Source organism: Zootoca vivipara, chromosome 5 (assembly GCF_963506605.1).
Source record: "Zootoca vivipara chromosome 5, rZooViv1.1, whole genome shotgun sequence".
NCBI classification, from domain to species: domain Eukaryota; kingdom Metazoa; phylum Chordata; class Lepidosauria; order Squamata; family Lacertidae; genus Zootoca; species Zootoca vivipara.
The window spans coordinates 71,272,527-71,290,888 of record NC_083280.1 but is presented as its reverse complement, the minus strand read 5'-3'; the positions used below and the strand labels follow the sequence as shown (position 1 = coordinate 71,290,888).

The following is an 18,362-nucleotide window of genomic DNA, read 5'->3' as shown; positions in this document are numbered from 1 at the left end:
AAACTATACATGATGCTAAACAGGTCACTACGAGTTCTATGAATCTTTTAAAATAGCAGGCAGGAGAGGCCCTGAACAAAATCAGAACTGTGGCTCATAGAGTTTTTAAAAAACTCTTTATTCCCCTGCCATGATTTCAATTACAATCACCCCTGCAGTTGCTGTTAACCCCAGGAGCAAAACTTCCATTGCCACGTGGAGATAATTCTCTTTGAGAACCCTTAGAAAGGGTTATTCTCTTGGGCCTGTGGAGCTAATGTCAGTGATAGGGAACCAACACTTGCTTATTTACTTTTTTAAAGTTTGGTTTAATTTGTAGTGATACATTTAGCATCACTTTTTTTTTTTGCCCTAAGCTTACTGTCATCGCAAGCAATGTTTAGGAAGCTATGGATCTTGGTCCTTATCTAAAAATATGCTAGACCCACAGCTCTGAATGCAAGATATGGAGATGATCAACGACTGTCTGAATCTCCAAGACCACAGAATATCTGAGTCGAAGGAGGGACAAGACATTGTCCGTTTCTCACATCTAATACCTGAGGAGGTCTGCTTAGCTCCAGCAAAGTGTTAGTCTCATTTGCCTTCAGACTGTACACTGCGATGCTATTCAGCATGTCTCTCAGTATTCTAACTTCTGCACTCCATGTTCTCTTTTATACTCTACCAATAGGCTGTCAGCTAGGACAAAGAGGACATTAATTCAAAATGCAATATTATATAATATGCCTGAATAGCTCCTGCCAGTAGATCACTTTTTGCAAGAGTTGTACAGACATAGAAGTAGTAATAAGATAGTTCCCCACCTGCCAGATCAATACTGCAGATGTTTCAGATTTGTTACCTAGCTACAACAGATGTTTATAAACCCATTAGGCAGTAGGAATCAGTAAAGAACTTCTTGCAATACTTATATTTTGAATAAGAGCTTAACTTTCTGAAATGGTTTTTTTTCCCCTAAAGAAGATTTCTTGTCTGCTTAATAAATTCCATTTTGTACCTCATATTAAACTATTCTTTTCTGGTCTTTACCATGGGAGTTCAAGCTATTTCTGTGCACCAGAAATAGGCAAGTAAACTGATGAGTTCAATGCAGCCTGATTATTGATGATGGGTGGGAGTAGTGTACACTAATCAGTAGTATGGCTGTCTAAAGCATTGAACTATAAAAGGACCACTTGAAGGGCTGTAGAAACCAGGTCTATAGTATATGTACAGGGAAAGCTGCATGAAAATTGCTTGCTTGGGGAGAAATGGTTTTGAATTTCAGGGTACTGAAGTAGTGCTGGTTTCAGATTAGGAATGCCAACTTGGATGCTTTCTTCTATGCATCTGTAACAGCTGATCAACTTGGACATTCGTAAACATATAGGGTGGTATATGTTGTGGTGCCCTACTTGTGCACTGAGTTCCACTTCTGCAAACAGGAGTCCCCTGTTCCCACTGATGTCCCTCTTCATCTGATCCAGAGGGCTGGGTGACCCTCTGCAAGGAGGGGAGGGGAAGAGGAAGAGGAAGTCCCTTCACATTTGCTGGGTTGAGTCTCACCCATAGATTATTATGAAGATGCTGTAAAGCTGCTGTTCTCCCTAAAGAAAATTACAGTGTAAAAACTATTTTGAAGTTCCAGAATGGAAATAAAACCTACGTAACATTTCATGCAAAGTGTGGTTAATTGTTTAAGCATTAGTTTGGATGTGAAAGGAAGAGAGTTGCTTCTTCAAGAAGAAACTTTAATATATATATTTTGGGTTTTTTCCAGGAGATACGAACCTTGGCTCTTATGGTGAGTCACCTTTTCTCCTATATGCACTGGGGTTTATAATCAAAGTTCTGTTACATAAAAGGGGTAGAATCAGCAACTGTTGGAAGACACATAGGAGGTCATCTGGTCCAACCACTGTGCAGCATCAGCAAAGCAAGATGCTGCCGCAGCATCCCTAACAAATGGCTGTCCATCAGCTTCTGCTTAAGTACCAAAAGCAAAGGAAGAGCCCACCACCTCCTGAGGCAGCCTGGTCCACTGTCAAAGAGCTCTTACCATTAAGAAGTATCTACTTTTGCAATTCCTTCCAGTAGCACCTTAGAGACCAACTAAATTTGTCATTGACATGAAAGCTCATACCAATGACAAACTTAGTTGGTCTCTAAGGTGCGACTGGAAGGAATTTTTTATTTTGTTTCAACTACATCAGACCAACACAGCTACCTACCTGTAACTACTTTTGCAATGTTTTTGTTTTTAAAGGAAGAGAGCAAGTTAGTTTATAAACATGAGTTTTTCTTTCATTAGGGGCCTCCTGGACTACCTGGTGTTGCAGGTCCTCCAGGACTACCTGGACAGAAGGTAAGAGTCACAATCTGAGATTCCTTAAAAATGACTTGGGCATGATCTAGAAGAAAAAAACACACACACACTTTAAGGCCCATAAGGTTTCAATGCAATAGATGCCTACACATGTTTTTCTCTCTCATTGAAATTCAAAAATGCTAAACTTGTTATTATGCTCTGCTCCAAGCTTACTAATAATTAGGACCTTGCAATGCAATCCTATATTTTTTGTTGTTAGTCGTTTAGTCGTGTCCAACTCTCCGTGACCCAGACACAACTAAACAACAACAATTATAGGATCTACTCAAAAACAAGCCCCATTCAATAGAACTTACTCCTGGGTAACTGAAAAAGATCATGTATAAGCATTACATGAGCAGGAGAGTTATTTTCCCTGTGTATCTTCATCACTCCATAATGAAAAGGCAGCTGTAAACTTTTTTTCCTACTCATTATATCTCACATTTTAAAACTGCAGAATAATAAATACCTAGTTTTAGTATGAGGTGGTGCTATGCATTCCGTTACTAAGGGGAAATGTTCTATAAATGAAAATTAAAAGTACGCCTGGATAATGTCTGACACAAGAAACTTATTTTTCTGTCACCCTTGTTTTAGTCAAGTGCACTCTAAAGGCTTTTCTGCACATTACATTTTACCCCCTGATTGCTATACCTGAGGCAAGTGCATATTAGGTACAAGCCAGATAGATGACACCCCTGGTTGTAAATTAATTTACCACAGACAAATTGCTTTTTTAAAAAACCCGTATGTCCATCCTTAAGCATAAAACTTGGTTTTATGTATGACGGTTGTGGTGCATCTCTGCTATGGCAGGGAATTTCAATGTGCAGTGTAGATTTCCAGGTTGCAGTCTCACAACGTTCTGTAGCCACTGACTATGCTCAGTCCTCATTGGGTTGTTTGGTGTTTTCTCGTACCTTAAGGTTTGTATCTAAAGGCAGTTGTTGTTGTTGTTGTTGTTGTTGTTGTTGTTGTTGTTGTTGTACAACCCTTGGAACTCCCCCACCAAGCCTGCTGATACCATTATCTTTTGCCTGGATTTTGCCATGCACCTGGAGAGTGAACTTTGCTATAATTATCTATGATTCCTTTACCATGCTTAACACCCAAAAAGGTGAAATAGCCCTTCACAATTTTTTTAAAAAAATCTCCATTGGTTTCTGCATCTTAGGGTGAAATTGGCCTGCCTGGTCCTCCCGGACATGATGGAGAAAAGGTAAGGGCTAGGTAATGGGAGTGTATTAATTTGGCTGGCCTTTCAAGCACGAAAATAGATGGGTCACAGTTTCAAAGGACTGAAGGTGAGATTATCTGCCCTCTAAAACTGGAATTACTATAAAAGGCGCTGATGATGATCTTGATTTAAACTGTTTCCATAAAACAAGAATGCTTATGGTGGCTCCATTTGGCAAGTGTTTGGCCTGATCTATGGCAGCTGTTGAGTATATACCTGCCATTAGCCATACGATATCAGAACTTCCAGATTGTATGTTTTACCAAACTGGGCCTGGAGACTTCAACACCTGACTGAATTGTCATAAGACAAGATCCTGCCTTATCTTCCCTCCTGATGGGTCTACCTGTTTCTTCACAAGTTAAATACACAAATATTCTTCTCAATGAACTCAATGTGATTTTTGTATGCAGAAATCCAAATCCTACACACATTTATCTTGAAGTAAGTTTGGAATGCCTCTCCTTCCAATTCTATGATTCTATGAACTTCAGGGTCACACTCACATAAATGGGATGTCATAATGAGGTGAAATCCTCCCATTTATTTATTTGTGCACCTTTGGACAAATGCCCTCAAGGTGGCCTACAAGGCCAAACCATATAAGACACAACAATAAAAACTACAGAAGCAAAACAACAACAAATGAACAGCAAGATTTATTGTTTATAATTTGTTGTGTATTGTTTTACTGATTTTCCTGTTAACTACTTAGAGCTCATTTGAAAGATAAACTGGGTTATAAATGTTCTTCAATTACACTCTTTATTATATTACATCTGCCGCTGCTTCTACCGAATCAATCCATCTGCACTGCATTCCCAGGATCTTTGCCTAGTGGGTTGTTGATTAGGGACATGTCAAGAAACACATTAGAGAGTGGAATGTGCTAAAGTTTTGCGAGTAAAGGCCACAAAGGGTGTTGTCTACAGCTGATTGCTAGCCCTGAGTTCAACCTTCTTAGTACTTGGGTCTCAATACGTTTCCACTTTGATAATGCCAGCAGTGCCCTCATGTGTTTCTATTGCATTGTATAGTATTTAAAAATAATTTCTTCTTCTTCTTCTATAGGGTCTTGATGGCCTAGCTGGAGAAAAAGGTGATCAGGGGGTGCCAGGACCTCTAGGCCTAACAGGTCCAATCGGACTTCCAGGATTAACAGTAAGCTATCCAAAGAATTAGATCACACACACACACACCCAAAAAAGCCCACTTCTGTGGGGATAGTCAAGCACTACAAAACACTGCCTTGAATTCTTTCTCAGCTGAAGCTGAGCTAATGGTTGCTCACCTGAGGCTCTGTAGTAAGTTTGTGAAGGAGGTGAGATTTAAAGCAGGAACTACCACTACCACAGTTCTCACCTTAAGTCGTTATACTATACCACCATAGTGCTGCTTGCTTGAGAAAAAGGCTTGTCAGAACCACCTGCTTTTGAAATCGATTATGTTTGAACAAAGAGGGGGGGAAGTGGAAGCTTCTATGCCTGAGATAAAACAGGTTCTAATCAGTTGTGTGCAGGGAAGGCACAATTTCTAGAAATATGGAACATGTGTTTCTTAAGAGTTTGGCCATTACATTTCCTTTCTGAACATACTTTGCCAACTTGTTAGAATGGTGCCCAGCTATTTTGACAAAGATCAAGATAGGTAGCACAGCTATTCAGGCACACTGTAGTATATTTGGGGAGGGGCGCAAAATGATGGCTGCATTTCTTCTCTAATGGATGTCTTCATCTGAATGTTAAGCCATCTGAAAGCTCTTAATACTGTAAAGTTCAAGAAAGAAAACTCATACCAGTGCTTGGGTTTATGCTATACTTGCTGCATTTGCAGGGAGAGAAAGGAGAACCTGGAGCAAAAGGAGACACTGGAGATTCGGTAAGTTGTCATTCCACAATTTATCCTCTGAAAACAGAAGCTGAAGCTTACTGGGAGGACCTTTGGTGTAGTCAAAGCATCCTTCATGGTTTAATGGGTTGTGAACTTTAAACTGCCTACCCCAAACTATTCTACTGAAAAAGAGGCCCGCCTTGACGTGATGGCAACTGACCTGTGGCTGACCTCTGAGTACTCACAGAGTAAGGGCAGGGACCATTTTTTAACAGCAAAGGGGATTTCTGGGTGAGGACCATAGCAGCCTTCCCTACTCACAGCATGGTTTTCTGCATCCCCGCACCCCAAGCACTTCTCCAGCCAAACACACCTCTAATGCAGTGCTTGGTTGAGAAGAAAAGACACCCAGAAGGATAGACTTCAGAAACATAAATGGTACCTATCTGCTCTTTTTATTTATGCCATAGCCATTCACTTCTCTCATGAGCCCACCATTCTGAAGGTTACATAATGTGCTCTTATGCAGGCTGTTTACTATGGCACTGACCTTTGTTTTTTTGTTTGGGGTTTCAGGTAGCAGGGCCACCAGGGCCCCAGGGCCCACCAGGAACACCAGTAAGTCCTATCTGTCAACTACAGTACATATATGGTAGCATTTCACTGAAACTTCATACACAACTCTGTTCTGCAAAGCTGCCAATAGTCAATATTAACCACAATGCACAGTGTGAGCGAGCAAGTAACTTAGTTAATTTTTATTTATTTATTTATTTATTTATTTATTTATACCCCACCCATCTGGCTGGGTTTCCCCAGCCACTCTGGGCGGCTTCCAACAGAAAAATAAAATAAAATAATTGATTAAACATTAAAAGCCTCCCTAAACAGGGGTGCCTTCAGATGTCTTCTAAAAATCTGGTAGCTGTTTTTCTCTTTGACATCTGATGGGAGGGCGTTCCACAGGGCGGGTGCCACTACCGAGAAGGCCCTCTGCCTTTTAGTTGTTCAAGCCATTTTTATCTTGTCTTTAGCTTGAGACAGTTTGTGAAAAAATTTAAACAAAATGAAAACAATACAACATATAAGATATATAGAATGAGTAATGTAGGAACTGTGTGCTACTGGGCTTCTGAAATTTAACTCACCCTAACTTTTATTCTTGTTTGTTCCGAATACAGGGTCTTCAAGGTGGTCGAGGACCTAAGGTAAGAATGAAGGACCATCACATTGGATTAAATAAGGCCCTTTTAGAAGAAGTGTGTAAGAAGCTGCTCTGAAGGTCAAATTATTGGCTTGGGACAGTTTAGAGTTTTTCCAAACATGTCAGCGGAATTAATATACCCCATCTCCCCACATTCAAATAGTGTCAGGTTTTGAAACAGAAACGCTTATTTCAGGCTGAAATAAACCCATGCTTCTTATACCATTATGTGTCAGTGCATGTATGTAAAGCCCAAACACTTGTTTGTTTCTGCTTTTTTTGTTCTGTTCAGAAAGGCCACTGGTGAGCAATTTGGAATAGGCAAACAACACGTGATAAAAGGGTTTATGTGTCCCTCCTCCCACACCTTCTTTACTCAAAATGGCTCCAAAGCGGTTTTCTTTTTCTTACGTGGAAATTTGACTCTAATACATGCATTTGCCCTTCCTGTGTGATTTGCACTGAAAAATCAAGATATCTTACAAATATTTACTGTACTCTTCATCTATGGGAGCTCAGAACTTCTCAGTTTGCATAAACTCTGGTATCGACCACAGAGACTTATTATCCTGTCACTTTCACTATTGAACACTGTAAATATCTCCTATGAAACCAGTAGAGCAACTTGGCGTTGTCTAGTGTGAGAGTGAAATTGGCTGCAAAATGTTCTTTAGTCATTGCTATGTCTTGGATGCTACTGGGTGCCTTTGCTATGTAATTAATATCTGTTTAGAAACATTCCAAGGAAGTGTTAGGCTTTCTCCTGATACATCTTTCCTTTAGGGGGAAGCAGGCATTTCTGGAATGAAAGGCGAAAAGGGTGCCCAGGGAGAAAAAGGAGACCGAGGTCCTCTGGGATTGCCCGTAAGTATCTAGAAAGCAAGGAGAACTTCACAGGCCACGCTTAACCCAAGCTTTCACCAAATACTAAAATAAGAAGCATAATTTGATAAAATGACACATGGAATGAGAAGCTTCAAAACACAATGGCATGCAGTGAAATCCACGAAGCTCAAATGTCTTGAGTTTGAGAATTCTGGTCACTGACTCAAGGTCCCCCAGATTTTGATTGCTTGGGTGATACCAACAAGAGAAATTTCACTTCTGGGCTCTTGCTACATGTGTTTCTTATGCTCATAATAATGTTCAAGTGCCAATACATTCAAGCAAGAAACGTAAATAGTTTGTAGATTCTATAAACAAGGCTGCTGGTTGGGGCTAATGAGAGCTACAGTCCAATACATGTGAAGGGCATTAGATCAGGGAAGGCCAGGCTGACCAGCTAAGCCTAGGTCTGGCAGAGTTCTCTTCTCAAACAAAGCCAGCATTCCCTGTTTCTTCTAGGGTTCTGTTTCTAGAGTATAATTTTCCTCACCAGATAACCAATTTCCTCTCTTAAATATGGACTAAATGACACAGTCAGCCCACACATACCCTTTTTGTCTTCCTGCACTGCAGTTTGCTAATGGCAAATGGGCGCTTTGAAGATTTCATCCCAAGCCATGGTTCCAGTTTCTGGATTGCAATAGGGCATGCTGTTTGTTGCTCAATCCATAGGACATCTGTAGCTTTGTGTGTCCACCCACCATAGGGCACTCTTTTCCAGAGGCAACCTGCAAACCTAGGCCAGAAAGAAAGAGGGGGCTACAAACTCCCTGGTCATTTATTTATGCAGAACCTACAGTTATGAAGTTCAAGGGAATGTTATCGTGGACACTTAACCACCTTTTTACGGGAGTATTGATGTCAGCTAGCACAGGGTAGGCAGAGAGTAGAAAACAGCTGAAGCCACCGAGTGGCAACTGGGAGGAATGGGGACTTCACCCAACCAGAGATTGTTGCTTGATCATTGCAAAATAAAACGCTGAGTGTTCAATCACTTAATATATACTGTCACATTAATTCTTACAAGCCAGTAAGGCAAGTCAGTATCTTTATCCCCATTTTCCAGAGCATGAGAGTTAATGTGTTATCTAAAGCTGCTTAGTAAGTTTACAGCTGAAATGAAATTTGAATTGGGGACCTTTGGCTTACAGCTCACATGCTGGGATCAACACCACAAAATACACTGGATAGAAAAGTGGCAACTAGGCCACAGGGTCCTGATCTTGGCAACGTCCAGCTGCCTGTGGCAGAAGTTGGAAACTAGAGGCCCATGTGCTTGCAGTAGAGATGGACCAGTGCCATATCTCACCATGCAGCTGCCCTGTTTATACAACCTCACTGATATTCTCAGGATTGCATGTGCTTTTCCTTCCCTACCACCTGTGCAAGTCATCAATGAGTGATAGTGAAGCAATGCAAAATGGATGGCAACTTGGTTAGATAAGCATGAGCTGGATCAGCTGGCAGATCAAAAAGGAGAATTCTGATATCTGTATCTGGGCCTTGGGCCATATGGGCAGCATCTCAATTTTAGTGGATTTCCATGGCATTCAGACATCAAAACCAAATGGATAAGGACAGGTCTTGTTATTCAGAAACTAACCTGAACTATCTTTATAGTTCTCTAGACTTCAGCTGTGTGATTGTTTGGCTGATGGTTTGCTGGTCTTTGTTTAAATAGGTTGCTGTAATGACATGATTTTAACATAATTTTTAAAGCAGGGCAGAAGCACTAAACAATTTAAAAAACTAAGAAAATGGAAACTCACTCGGAGAGTTCCAAAATGTTGCCAACAGAATGCAAGACATAACAAACATGGCAATTTTTTCAGGACCAATTTAAAGGCGGATTATTATTATTTTTAAAAAATCTAAACTTTTGAACTTAACACAGAGAGTTTAAACAAGACTGGAGAAGAAATACCCAAGTCAACCATACTGCATTTGCTAATAAATGTACATAGCAGAACATTGCTTCCTATTCATAGATCTTAAAGGCTGGTTTTGATGTATAATATTATATCATTTAGTTTCGTTTGTACGATGGTTTATATATCCTAGCTGTGACACAACCGGCTAGTGGTTCCTGCTGTATATGTTCATCCCTACCTGTAACAAAAGCTCTGTATCCAGTCACTTCAATGAAGTCCAGGAGAAAATTGGAATGTGCCTGAACATTGGTTGCTTGAGTGGGAGTCTGTTCTGTACACATGGATCTCCTTTGTTGGATAAGAACAACAATGTGCATTCATAGAGTTTTGAGTTAGCTAAATGAATGCATCACCAGATTAACTGAGGGGGGCGGGGGGCGCTGTGGGTTAAACCACAGAGCCTAGGGCTTGCTGATCAGAAGGTCAGCGATTCGAATCCCTGTGACGGGGTGAGCTCCCGTTGCTTGGTCCCAGCTCCTGCCAACCTAGCAGTTCGAAAGCACGTCAAAGTGCAAGTAGATAAATAGGTACCACTACAGCGGGAAGGTAAAGCGCATTTCCGTGTGCTGCTCTGGTTCACCAGAAGTGGCTTTGTCATGCTGGCCACATGACCCGGAAGCTGTACGCCAGCTCCCTTGGCCAATAATGCGGGATGAGCACCGCAACCCCAGAGTCGGTCACGACTGGACCTAATGGTCAGGGGTCCCTTTACCTTAATTTTTCAAGACATATGTACCATTGTCCTTGCACATTATCCCATTAGATATGTGTCAGTTTCAAAGTCTCTTATGTACCCCTAGCAGAGGATGAGGTGTGTGCATATGAAGATTCAGCACCATTACATGAGAAAATACTGCAACAAATATAGCCAAATTCCAATGCGTATAGAAAGAGGTGATGTCAAATGCATCATGCTACCACCTTTCAAAGAGCTGAGAGTACAGAAGATGTTGTACAGGAACTGGTCATAATTTCTTTACACTGGCGCTCTCTTGCTGAAAAATTTCTCTTTCGGGGTCATATCATGATACTCTTTAGAGTGTATCTGTGGAAGAAAGCAGATTACAAAAACACACAAAACAGTTTCAGTTACTAGAGCTTAGAGTCACCCAGTGAAATTGATTTATGGTAGGTTCAGGAAAGCCAAAAGAAAGTACTTCACAAGACACATAATACAGAATTCACTAACTTGGCTAGATTTAAAAAAAAATTAGAAAAATTCCATTGACAGAAATTACCTGTGATAGCTAAATGGATTCTGTGTTCAGAGGCCGTGTATCTTCTGCAGGTATTGTGTTAAGTGTGTTTGTTAATTCAGTCAGCCTGTCTAGATTTAAACAGTGCCCATCTTTCTTTGTATTCTCTCTCTTGCTTGAAGAACCTAATAAATCACCAATGATCATGGTTTAACTTGCATCTCAACCAACCAGTCTCTTCCTTCGAGTTGTTTTAAAAAAGAAGAAGAAGAAGAAGCCCATCAGAAATTGGCAGCTTAACAAATTTATGTGCTTGATCATTCACAGTTCACAGTCTCTCCTATCTAGCTAATATAATCAGTCTTATTGCACATTTCACTTGCTGGGTTAGAAACAACAGACATAAGCTGGTTACTATTTGAATACCTGAATGAGAATGCAGCCTATGTGCACAACATGCAGTATCAGTAACTTGTTTATGTATGACTAGAGCTTGGGGATGGGCAGATCTGTCAATTTCCCCCCCTGTCCATTTCTCATTTTTCCAGACTTGCGTTTTACAATTTATTTATTTATTTTTAAAGGAATTAAAAGTCCACATGAAAATCTATGTGCATTTTTGTGAACATTTCTCCTGATATATGCATTTTTGTGCACAATTTTGCCTAGTATCAGCATTTTAGCAAGCAGTTTCCTCCTTAACAACACATTTTTGTATGCAATCTTTTGGTTGAAGAATTGCACTGCAAAATTCTGAAAAGTATGAATTTCAAAGCCGAGCTATATTTCTGTTTCTGTTAAGTACAGCTTTGGGAAGGTTGCATTGGAATGCAAACTGAACCAGTTCCCCCCACATCCCTACTAATGTCTTACCGTACCTATCCTTCACAATGACATCCCAAGGTTGGTTGCCACCATCTAAAAATGCACTGCTGAAAACACATTAAAATCAGGACAATAGGGTAGATATACAGGGTGAGGTATATCTCTCACAGGTGTGGGATAGAGGCCAAGGTAAAGAGCTGTGCCTTAATCAGATGCGACAGTAAAGGTGCTGGGATTCAAAGCAACTCCCCCTGATGGCCTAAGGATTGTCATCAGCTCTGCTGTTACCATCGCAACCTCAGCCATAGAGCATGAGACAGCAGCGATGCTCTCCCAAAGCTAGGCCTATTTATTCTGGCATGCTGGTGTGCTGCATTCTCACCGGCAACCTAAAGCTATCAGGCCATGTTACATTCAGTGTCTTGTTTTTTGTTGGTTTCCTTGTAAGTGCCATCACCTGTCCCTGAGATCCAAGTTTTGTTGTTTTATTGTGAGCATATGTTTGTCTCCAGTCGCTGCTTCACTCACCTCTCCCTTCCCCTCCTCACCCTCCCTTCCTCCTTGCCTTTTGTTTTGTTAACCCTTCCTTGTCTGTCCAGGGTGCTTCAGGTTTAGACGGCAGGCCTGGCCCACCGGTGAGTTCCATTTCTCTCTTACCCTACATTCCTATCCCCTAATGCTGTGGTTTGTCTTCTTTGTCCTGCCACAACCGCGTATCTGTATCATTGTCCTTCCAAAAAGCTGAGACATAACAAATGCAGCTGCTACATTTTGATGCCAAACAACCATATAGCTGTAATTTACATCGTTACACATTTCCACAGGTCTGGGAATTTAGTCCTAAAGATAACCTGGTTTTATTTTATTTACTTGTAATATTTTGTAAAATATAAATGAAATTTTTGCATGGATCCATTATTAATGTTATGTACTTCTGTCTCTCAAATTGTCAGTCGTCAACTGTCTTCTTTTCTCTCCCCATGGAAAGCTTGCTTAAAGCATCTCCTTCCACTTTTCTCAACCATAGTAATGCTTTGTAAATGTCTTATGTGAGCAAAAGGCACTCTATTGCATTTTTATTTCAAACACATTCAAGCAATGCATTGCAACCAATTTCTTGTTCTGATCTCACTATAGCCTAGGATGCTTGTCATATGCGCATGAGACATGGGAATAAGACTTAGGGGCTCATTCACACTTTTGCTTGACCTGTATTTTGGTCATATTGTTTGCCAATTAATTTCCCCAGGTCTGAGAGCTTTTCTCATTATCTTGTGGCTGTGCCTTGCAAAAATCCAGTCTTGCCTGTTGAATCAAATCTTATAAGATGCAAAGAAAATCCAAAGAAAGATTTTGCTTAACCAAACTTCAGTGGGTAAGATCAGATTTTTGCAAGGCACAGCTACAGAACAAGAAGAAAAGCTCTTGGACCCAGGAGAATTAATTGGTACACAATATGATCAAAATACAGGGCAAGTAAAAATATGGATGAACCATTATTTTAGGAACAGTGTATTGAAACATGTCAAAGTGGGAAATTTTGGAGCATGATCCACGAAGAAATAAAGAAAATACTAAGACTATCATATAGTAAAAGGCCAGAGGCATTCCTCTTAGGAATATTAAATGACGATATCCCAAAAGACAAAATTAAATTTTTCTTATATGCGACGTCTGCAGCAAGAAATCTGGTGGCTAAGTACGGTATTAGAAAGGGAATCAGTTACCCACTAGGGGAGAATGGTTATGTAAGCTTTCAGAATATTTAGAGTTAGCCAAATTGAGATATAATAAGACAAAAACCAAAGAGTGAAGTGAAAAAGGAATGAGAGTGCCTAAACGAATACCTTAAAAGTCAAGGTTTGAGGACAGAAATCTGGCTGAGTTTGGAATAACCTTGTGAAGTGAAAGGATAAGAAAGAGGGATTTACATCTAGATATTAGGATTGAGATAAGGGAAAACAGGAAGATACAATGAGAGGTAAAGGAGGTGCTGTGGGATTGGTGGAAGTCAATTTTTGTTTTTAGTGTTTATATTATTAATTTGAAAGATTTGGATTTGTTTTTCATATGCTTGTTTTTGTGTTTTGTGTATTGACATTTTTCAGTTTTTTTCTTGTTGTGTGGACAATACTAATAAAACTTACAGTACTATTAAAAAAATACAAAGGGGGCCTTCATATCTACTCCGTGATCTACTTGGATCCATCCCTATCTAAAGTAGACAATGCTCTTGAGTTTGTTGGTCCCAGGAGGCTAATAGCTTAACAGCAGCTTCCATAATAAGGCTCTTGAGTCCTCTTCCTGTATTAGCTTAGGTCATTTCAGCCAGTTCACACAGCCATCAATCCTTGGATAACAGTTCCTGACTCATTTGCTCACGTTCATGTAGGAAATCTGAAACTGAACTATAATAAATATGGACTCTTTGGTTTGTGTGACTTGCTTTCATCTTTTGGGGGATACGTGATAATGAAAGCAATAGAGAGGTTATCATTTTTGCAATGCAAGAGACTGTGAAGGTATCAGAATGCTTGTGAGGTATGGCTAGATATGCTGTAACCTGTGACGAAGCTGACTAGGCTTGTTTAGAATTCACAATATTGAGTTAACCACCTATGAATTCTGCCAGCCAACTCTTCATGCTGAAAGACAGAATAACTATACTAACCCATTTTACAAAGGACCTCCTTGTATTGCAAATGGGCAGCTATTTCCATTAGGTCTTCATATTGTGTCACAGACTCCATAATTTTGATTTCTGTGAAATCACAATGGAACCTCCAGTGCCAAGTTGTTGTAGCAGGTTGTACTGCTCGTTTTGTATTTAAAAACTAGATTTCTTTATGTATACTTGAATTTACAGAGCAATACCTAGGACTGAGGGGGATCAATGTGATGTTATGTTAAACTTACAATTGTGCAGCTACAGAGCTACATTTCCCATAGTTCCCTGGAAAGACGGATTGAGTGTTAATTTGACTGTATAAACTGATCCAGAAGCTAGATTGTGCATGGATGTATTTGATTCATAAACTCAATAAAATTTTGGTAGGACTTGGCTATAAAAGGGGAAATGCTTTTGAAGGCACTTCCAGATGGGGGCTTTATGTTACACAACGATTAAGGTCCAGGTTTTCTGTGCGCGCAGTTGGCGCACAACCATCCACACACTTGTTTTTCACATGCATTCTGCTGTTCCCCAGCCACATTAGTGGGAGGTCCTTGATTGGTGGGAAACATCTGTTTCCATGTTTGTGTGTGTTTTTAAAAATACATTATTTAGCTCTATATAGAAATTATGATAAAGAGGTCTTGCACGAAATCTGTGGTTTGTTTCTTCTTAAAGAGAAGTTCTGATCTATGTACTGTGATTACAGTCTCCAAGGTAATCCCCCACTTGTGATGAGATCTTTAGGGAATAGCTTTTCCAAACTAGATTGTTTGGATTGGTGGAACCAGGCAGGCTTGTGTGCTGAAAATACAATGGCTAGGTTGTGCTCAGGTGAGGAGCAAGTGGAAGCAGGGATGTGGCAATGGGGACTATTATCACATCACCACACATGTGATTAACTATTCATTAAATAAATAAATAACATCCACAAGCCTATGGTGACCACAGATGTGTAACATGTTATTTGTTACTTAACGGGTTTTCTGCAATAAGAGAAATGTAAAACAATACAGTATGTGGGTAGGTATGTTGATAACATCATCATCATGTGGACAGTGCAAAACAAAAACAAAAAACCTGAGCGCATGAGCAGCACTGACTCACAATAAGCCTCTGTCTCATCTAGAAGCACCCAGAGCGAAAACCAAAACACACCATTCTCTGCCCCACTGAAGTTAAATTCAAATGGCAGCTAAGGACTTGAAAACGAACAAGACCTTCTCATGTTCTCTATTATATTACTGTACATTTGCATTACTGCCTGTGGCATGGTGATCTGTCAACCTGCATGATGAGCTGCCTATGTAAAAAGTGATGCAAACTTTACTTTCTCCTACCCTACCCAAGCACTTTTTAAAGGCTTTAAGTATGAATGTGCATTGCCCCCCTTTTCTTACAGCTTTTAGCTTTGTTGATGATTGTAAAGGAATAAATAATGTTTCAGGAAATGTCTTTGATATTTTTTATCAGCTCAACTTCTTCAGCTCAGATGTGGTTCTGCTTTGTATATACAATAATGATGGTCATCAACTTTAAAAGCTGTAGTATTTAAGTGTATACCTGAATTATCAAAAACTCCTCTTTTTTCATGCTCTTGTCCAGTTTGAAATATGTTGAGTAAATGGCTTCATGGACTTATTTCTCCCTAAAATTTCAGGGTACTCCGGGACCAGTTGGAGTTCCAGGACCAGCAGGACCAAAAGGAGAGAGGGTGAGCAACCTATAGCAAACAGGTCCATATACCAGCCGTCCGTTACAAGTCCAATACATCTTAAATGCAGCAAAATTTATTTTTCTGATATTATAAGTAATGCTTCCTAATGGATGGTGGGACGCAGGTGGTGCTGTGGTCTAAACCACTGAGCCTCTTGGGCTTGCTGATTGGAAGATTGGCAGTTTGAATCCCCACAATGGAGTGAGCTCCCGTTGCTCTGTCCCAGCTCCTGCCAACCTAGCAGTTCAAAAGCACACTAGTGCAAGTAAATAGGTACCACTGTGGCAGGAAAGTAAACAGTGTTTCCGTGCACTCTGCCTTCCATCACGGTGTTCCATTGTGCCAGAAGCGGTTTAGTCATGCTGGCCACATGACCTGGAAAGCTGTCTGTGGACAGACGCGACTCCCTCGGCCTGAAAAGCGAGATGAGCACCACAACTCCATAGTCACCTTTGACTGGACTTAACTGTCCAGAGGTCATTTACTTTACCTAATGGGTATTTCCACTGTCTCTTTTTCACTTCTAATGTGTTTTATTATGTGAACATGTTACCTTTTCAGAGATAAAAAGTAAAATGAATGTTTATTTAACACTATTCTGTTGCTAGTCAGCAAAATACAGTTTAACCTACACTTTGGGGACCCTTTTGCAGGGATGGAGGTGGAAATCTCTCCAATTTCACGTCAGCTTGAGAAAAAGTTATGTGAAACTGAAAATACAATTCTGTTGCCTAAGGCTCAGAAGTAACTTGCTACTATAAAAGATATAGTATTGGTCTACCGTCTCTGTGCCTGCAGTACTCTTTCAAAATCAGGAAATACTTCTGTCTTCCTAAATTCATTTTAGGGCAATAAAGGAGACCCTGGAACAGCAGGACCAATAGGACCAGCAGGACTTCCTGTAAGTATAGAGTATTTTTTCTTCTTTCTCCACCTCACTTTCCCCATGAAATTCACTTTAATAATTCTACTGCACGAGAATATAGACCTTCTGCTTTTAAATTTCTCCATAAGTAAAAAAAGGTATGATAAATTTTCTGTCTAGTTCGAAGGTGGCTAATTCCTAGCCTGGGGGCTGGATCAGATTCCACAAGCAATTTTTTTGCCACTCCCCAAAGGCTTCACCAACTTTGGTGTAAGAACAGCAGGGGAAATAATTAGGCAAATGAATGGGATGAATAGAGAGGTTAAGATGTCTCCAACCCGCCCAGTGACCTAAAAGCAATTCGTATCTTTTCCACCTCAGTCGTCAGATTTATCACTTTGTGAGCAAGGTTGTAGCTCAAAGGTGATGTATGTGATTCTCCTCACCTCCCTATTTTATCCCAACAACCCTGTGAAGTAGGTTTGGCTGAGAGACAATGACTGGTCCAATGTCACCCAGTGAGCTTCATGGCCGAGTGGGGATTCAAACACTAAGCAGGGTACCACACTGGCTTTAAAATGAATAACTTCTTTAAACATTCATACCTATATTATAGGGTTCACAAGGCTCACCAGGTGAAAAAGGAAACCGGGTAAGTCTTAAATTATGGCTCTTTCACTATTAAGGCCTTTAAGAAATGGTGGAATGATTAAATTTGTGAGGACATCAAAAGGGATAAGGTAAAATCTAACTGCCTAATAAAGTATAACCCATAAACTTATCATCTTTTTTGTTACCTGGCTGCTAGCAATAATAGAACCAAAGTTCAAAATAATTCTCATGAAACGCTTGGGAAATCTTAAAATAAAGTTGTGATACAATACTTGATGAAGTAATGAGATGATAAGTCTTCACAGCACATCACAGTCATGGTGAGCGTTACCGTTTACGACTTCTCCAAGGCTGCTGTTGCGTAGAGTACTTAATCATTCCACCTCTGCTTTTATTTCAATAACTTCCTTTTGATTACAAAATAAATAAAATGTAGTTATTATTCGGATCACTCTATCAAGCAAGTTCCTGAGACTTTTTCAGTTGGTTTTAACTTTGGATAAAATGTTTAGAACAGTCTTGGTTAACTAAAACTGAAAATTCAGAAACCACTTCGGGCTGGGTTTCTGTACCAAAAAGTTTATTGGCAGGTGAGAACTGTCATAGACTGCAAAATAAAAAAATTCTTTCAGTAGCACCTTAAAGACCAACTAAGTTTTTATTTTAGTATGAGCTTTCGTGTGCATGCACACTTCTTCAGATACTTCAGATACGAAAGCTCATACCAAAATAAAAACTTAGTTGGTCTTTAAGGTGCTACTGAAAGAATTTTTTTATTTTGCTTCGACTCAGACCAACACGGCTACCTACCTGTAACTGTCATAGACTGATGAGTGAACCTTCTGCCCAGTTAGACAGAGTCATCAAGAAGAGACAGCTTTGTTTCTGAATTGCTTGTAATAAAGCTCTGGGAAAATTCTCAGTGCCATTCATAATTCCGAAACCATTTAAAGAGAATAGAGATCCAAAGCACCATGCAGGAGTATGTTTTGCAAAACTGCAACAAATACTTTGAAATCACAATACGGGGTGCGGG

The 18,362-nt window shown here is 40.0% G+C and overlaps 1 protein-coding gene across 21 annotated transcripts in view; it reads left to right on the top strand.

Annotated features, from left to right (window-relative positions):
- The window catches only part of COL13A1 (collagen type XIII alpha 1 chain), a 96,119-nt gene that overhangs the window by 59,832 nt on the left and 17,925 nt on the right, over window positions 1-18,362 (top strand). For 19 of the 21 annotated variants that reach the window (XM_060274924.1, XM_060274926.1, XM_060274916.1 and 16 more), the window contains 12 exons: window positions 1,763-1,786; window positions 2,294-2,347; window positions 3,528-3,572; window positions 4,662-4,751; window positions 5,424-5,468; window positions 5,997-6,038; window positions 6,602-6,628; window positions 7,408-7,488; window positions 12,061-12,096; window positions 15,793-15,846; window positions 16,697-16,750; window positions 17,331-17,366. In XM_060274924.1, the coding sequence (XP_060130907.1) occupies window positions 1,763-1,786; window positions 2,294-2,347; window positions 3,528-3,572; window positions 4,662-4,751; window positions 5,424-5,468; window positions 5,997-6,038; window positions 6,602-6,628; window positions 7,408-7,488; window positions 12,061-12,096; window positions 15,793-15,846; window positions 16,697-16,750; window positions 17,331-17,366 (588 nt within the window). The remainder of the gene's footprint in view (window positions 1-1,762; window positions 1,787-2,293; window positions 2,348-3,527; window positions 3,573-4,661; window positions 4,752-5,423; window positions 5,469-5,996; window positions 6,039-6,601; window positions 6,629-7,407; window positions 7,489-12,060; window positions 12,097-15,792; window positions 15,847-16,696; window positions 16,751-17,330; window positions 17,367-18,362) is intronic. The other 2 variants (XM_060274912.1, XM_060274923.1) reach the window with 2 other exon arrangements.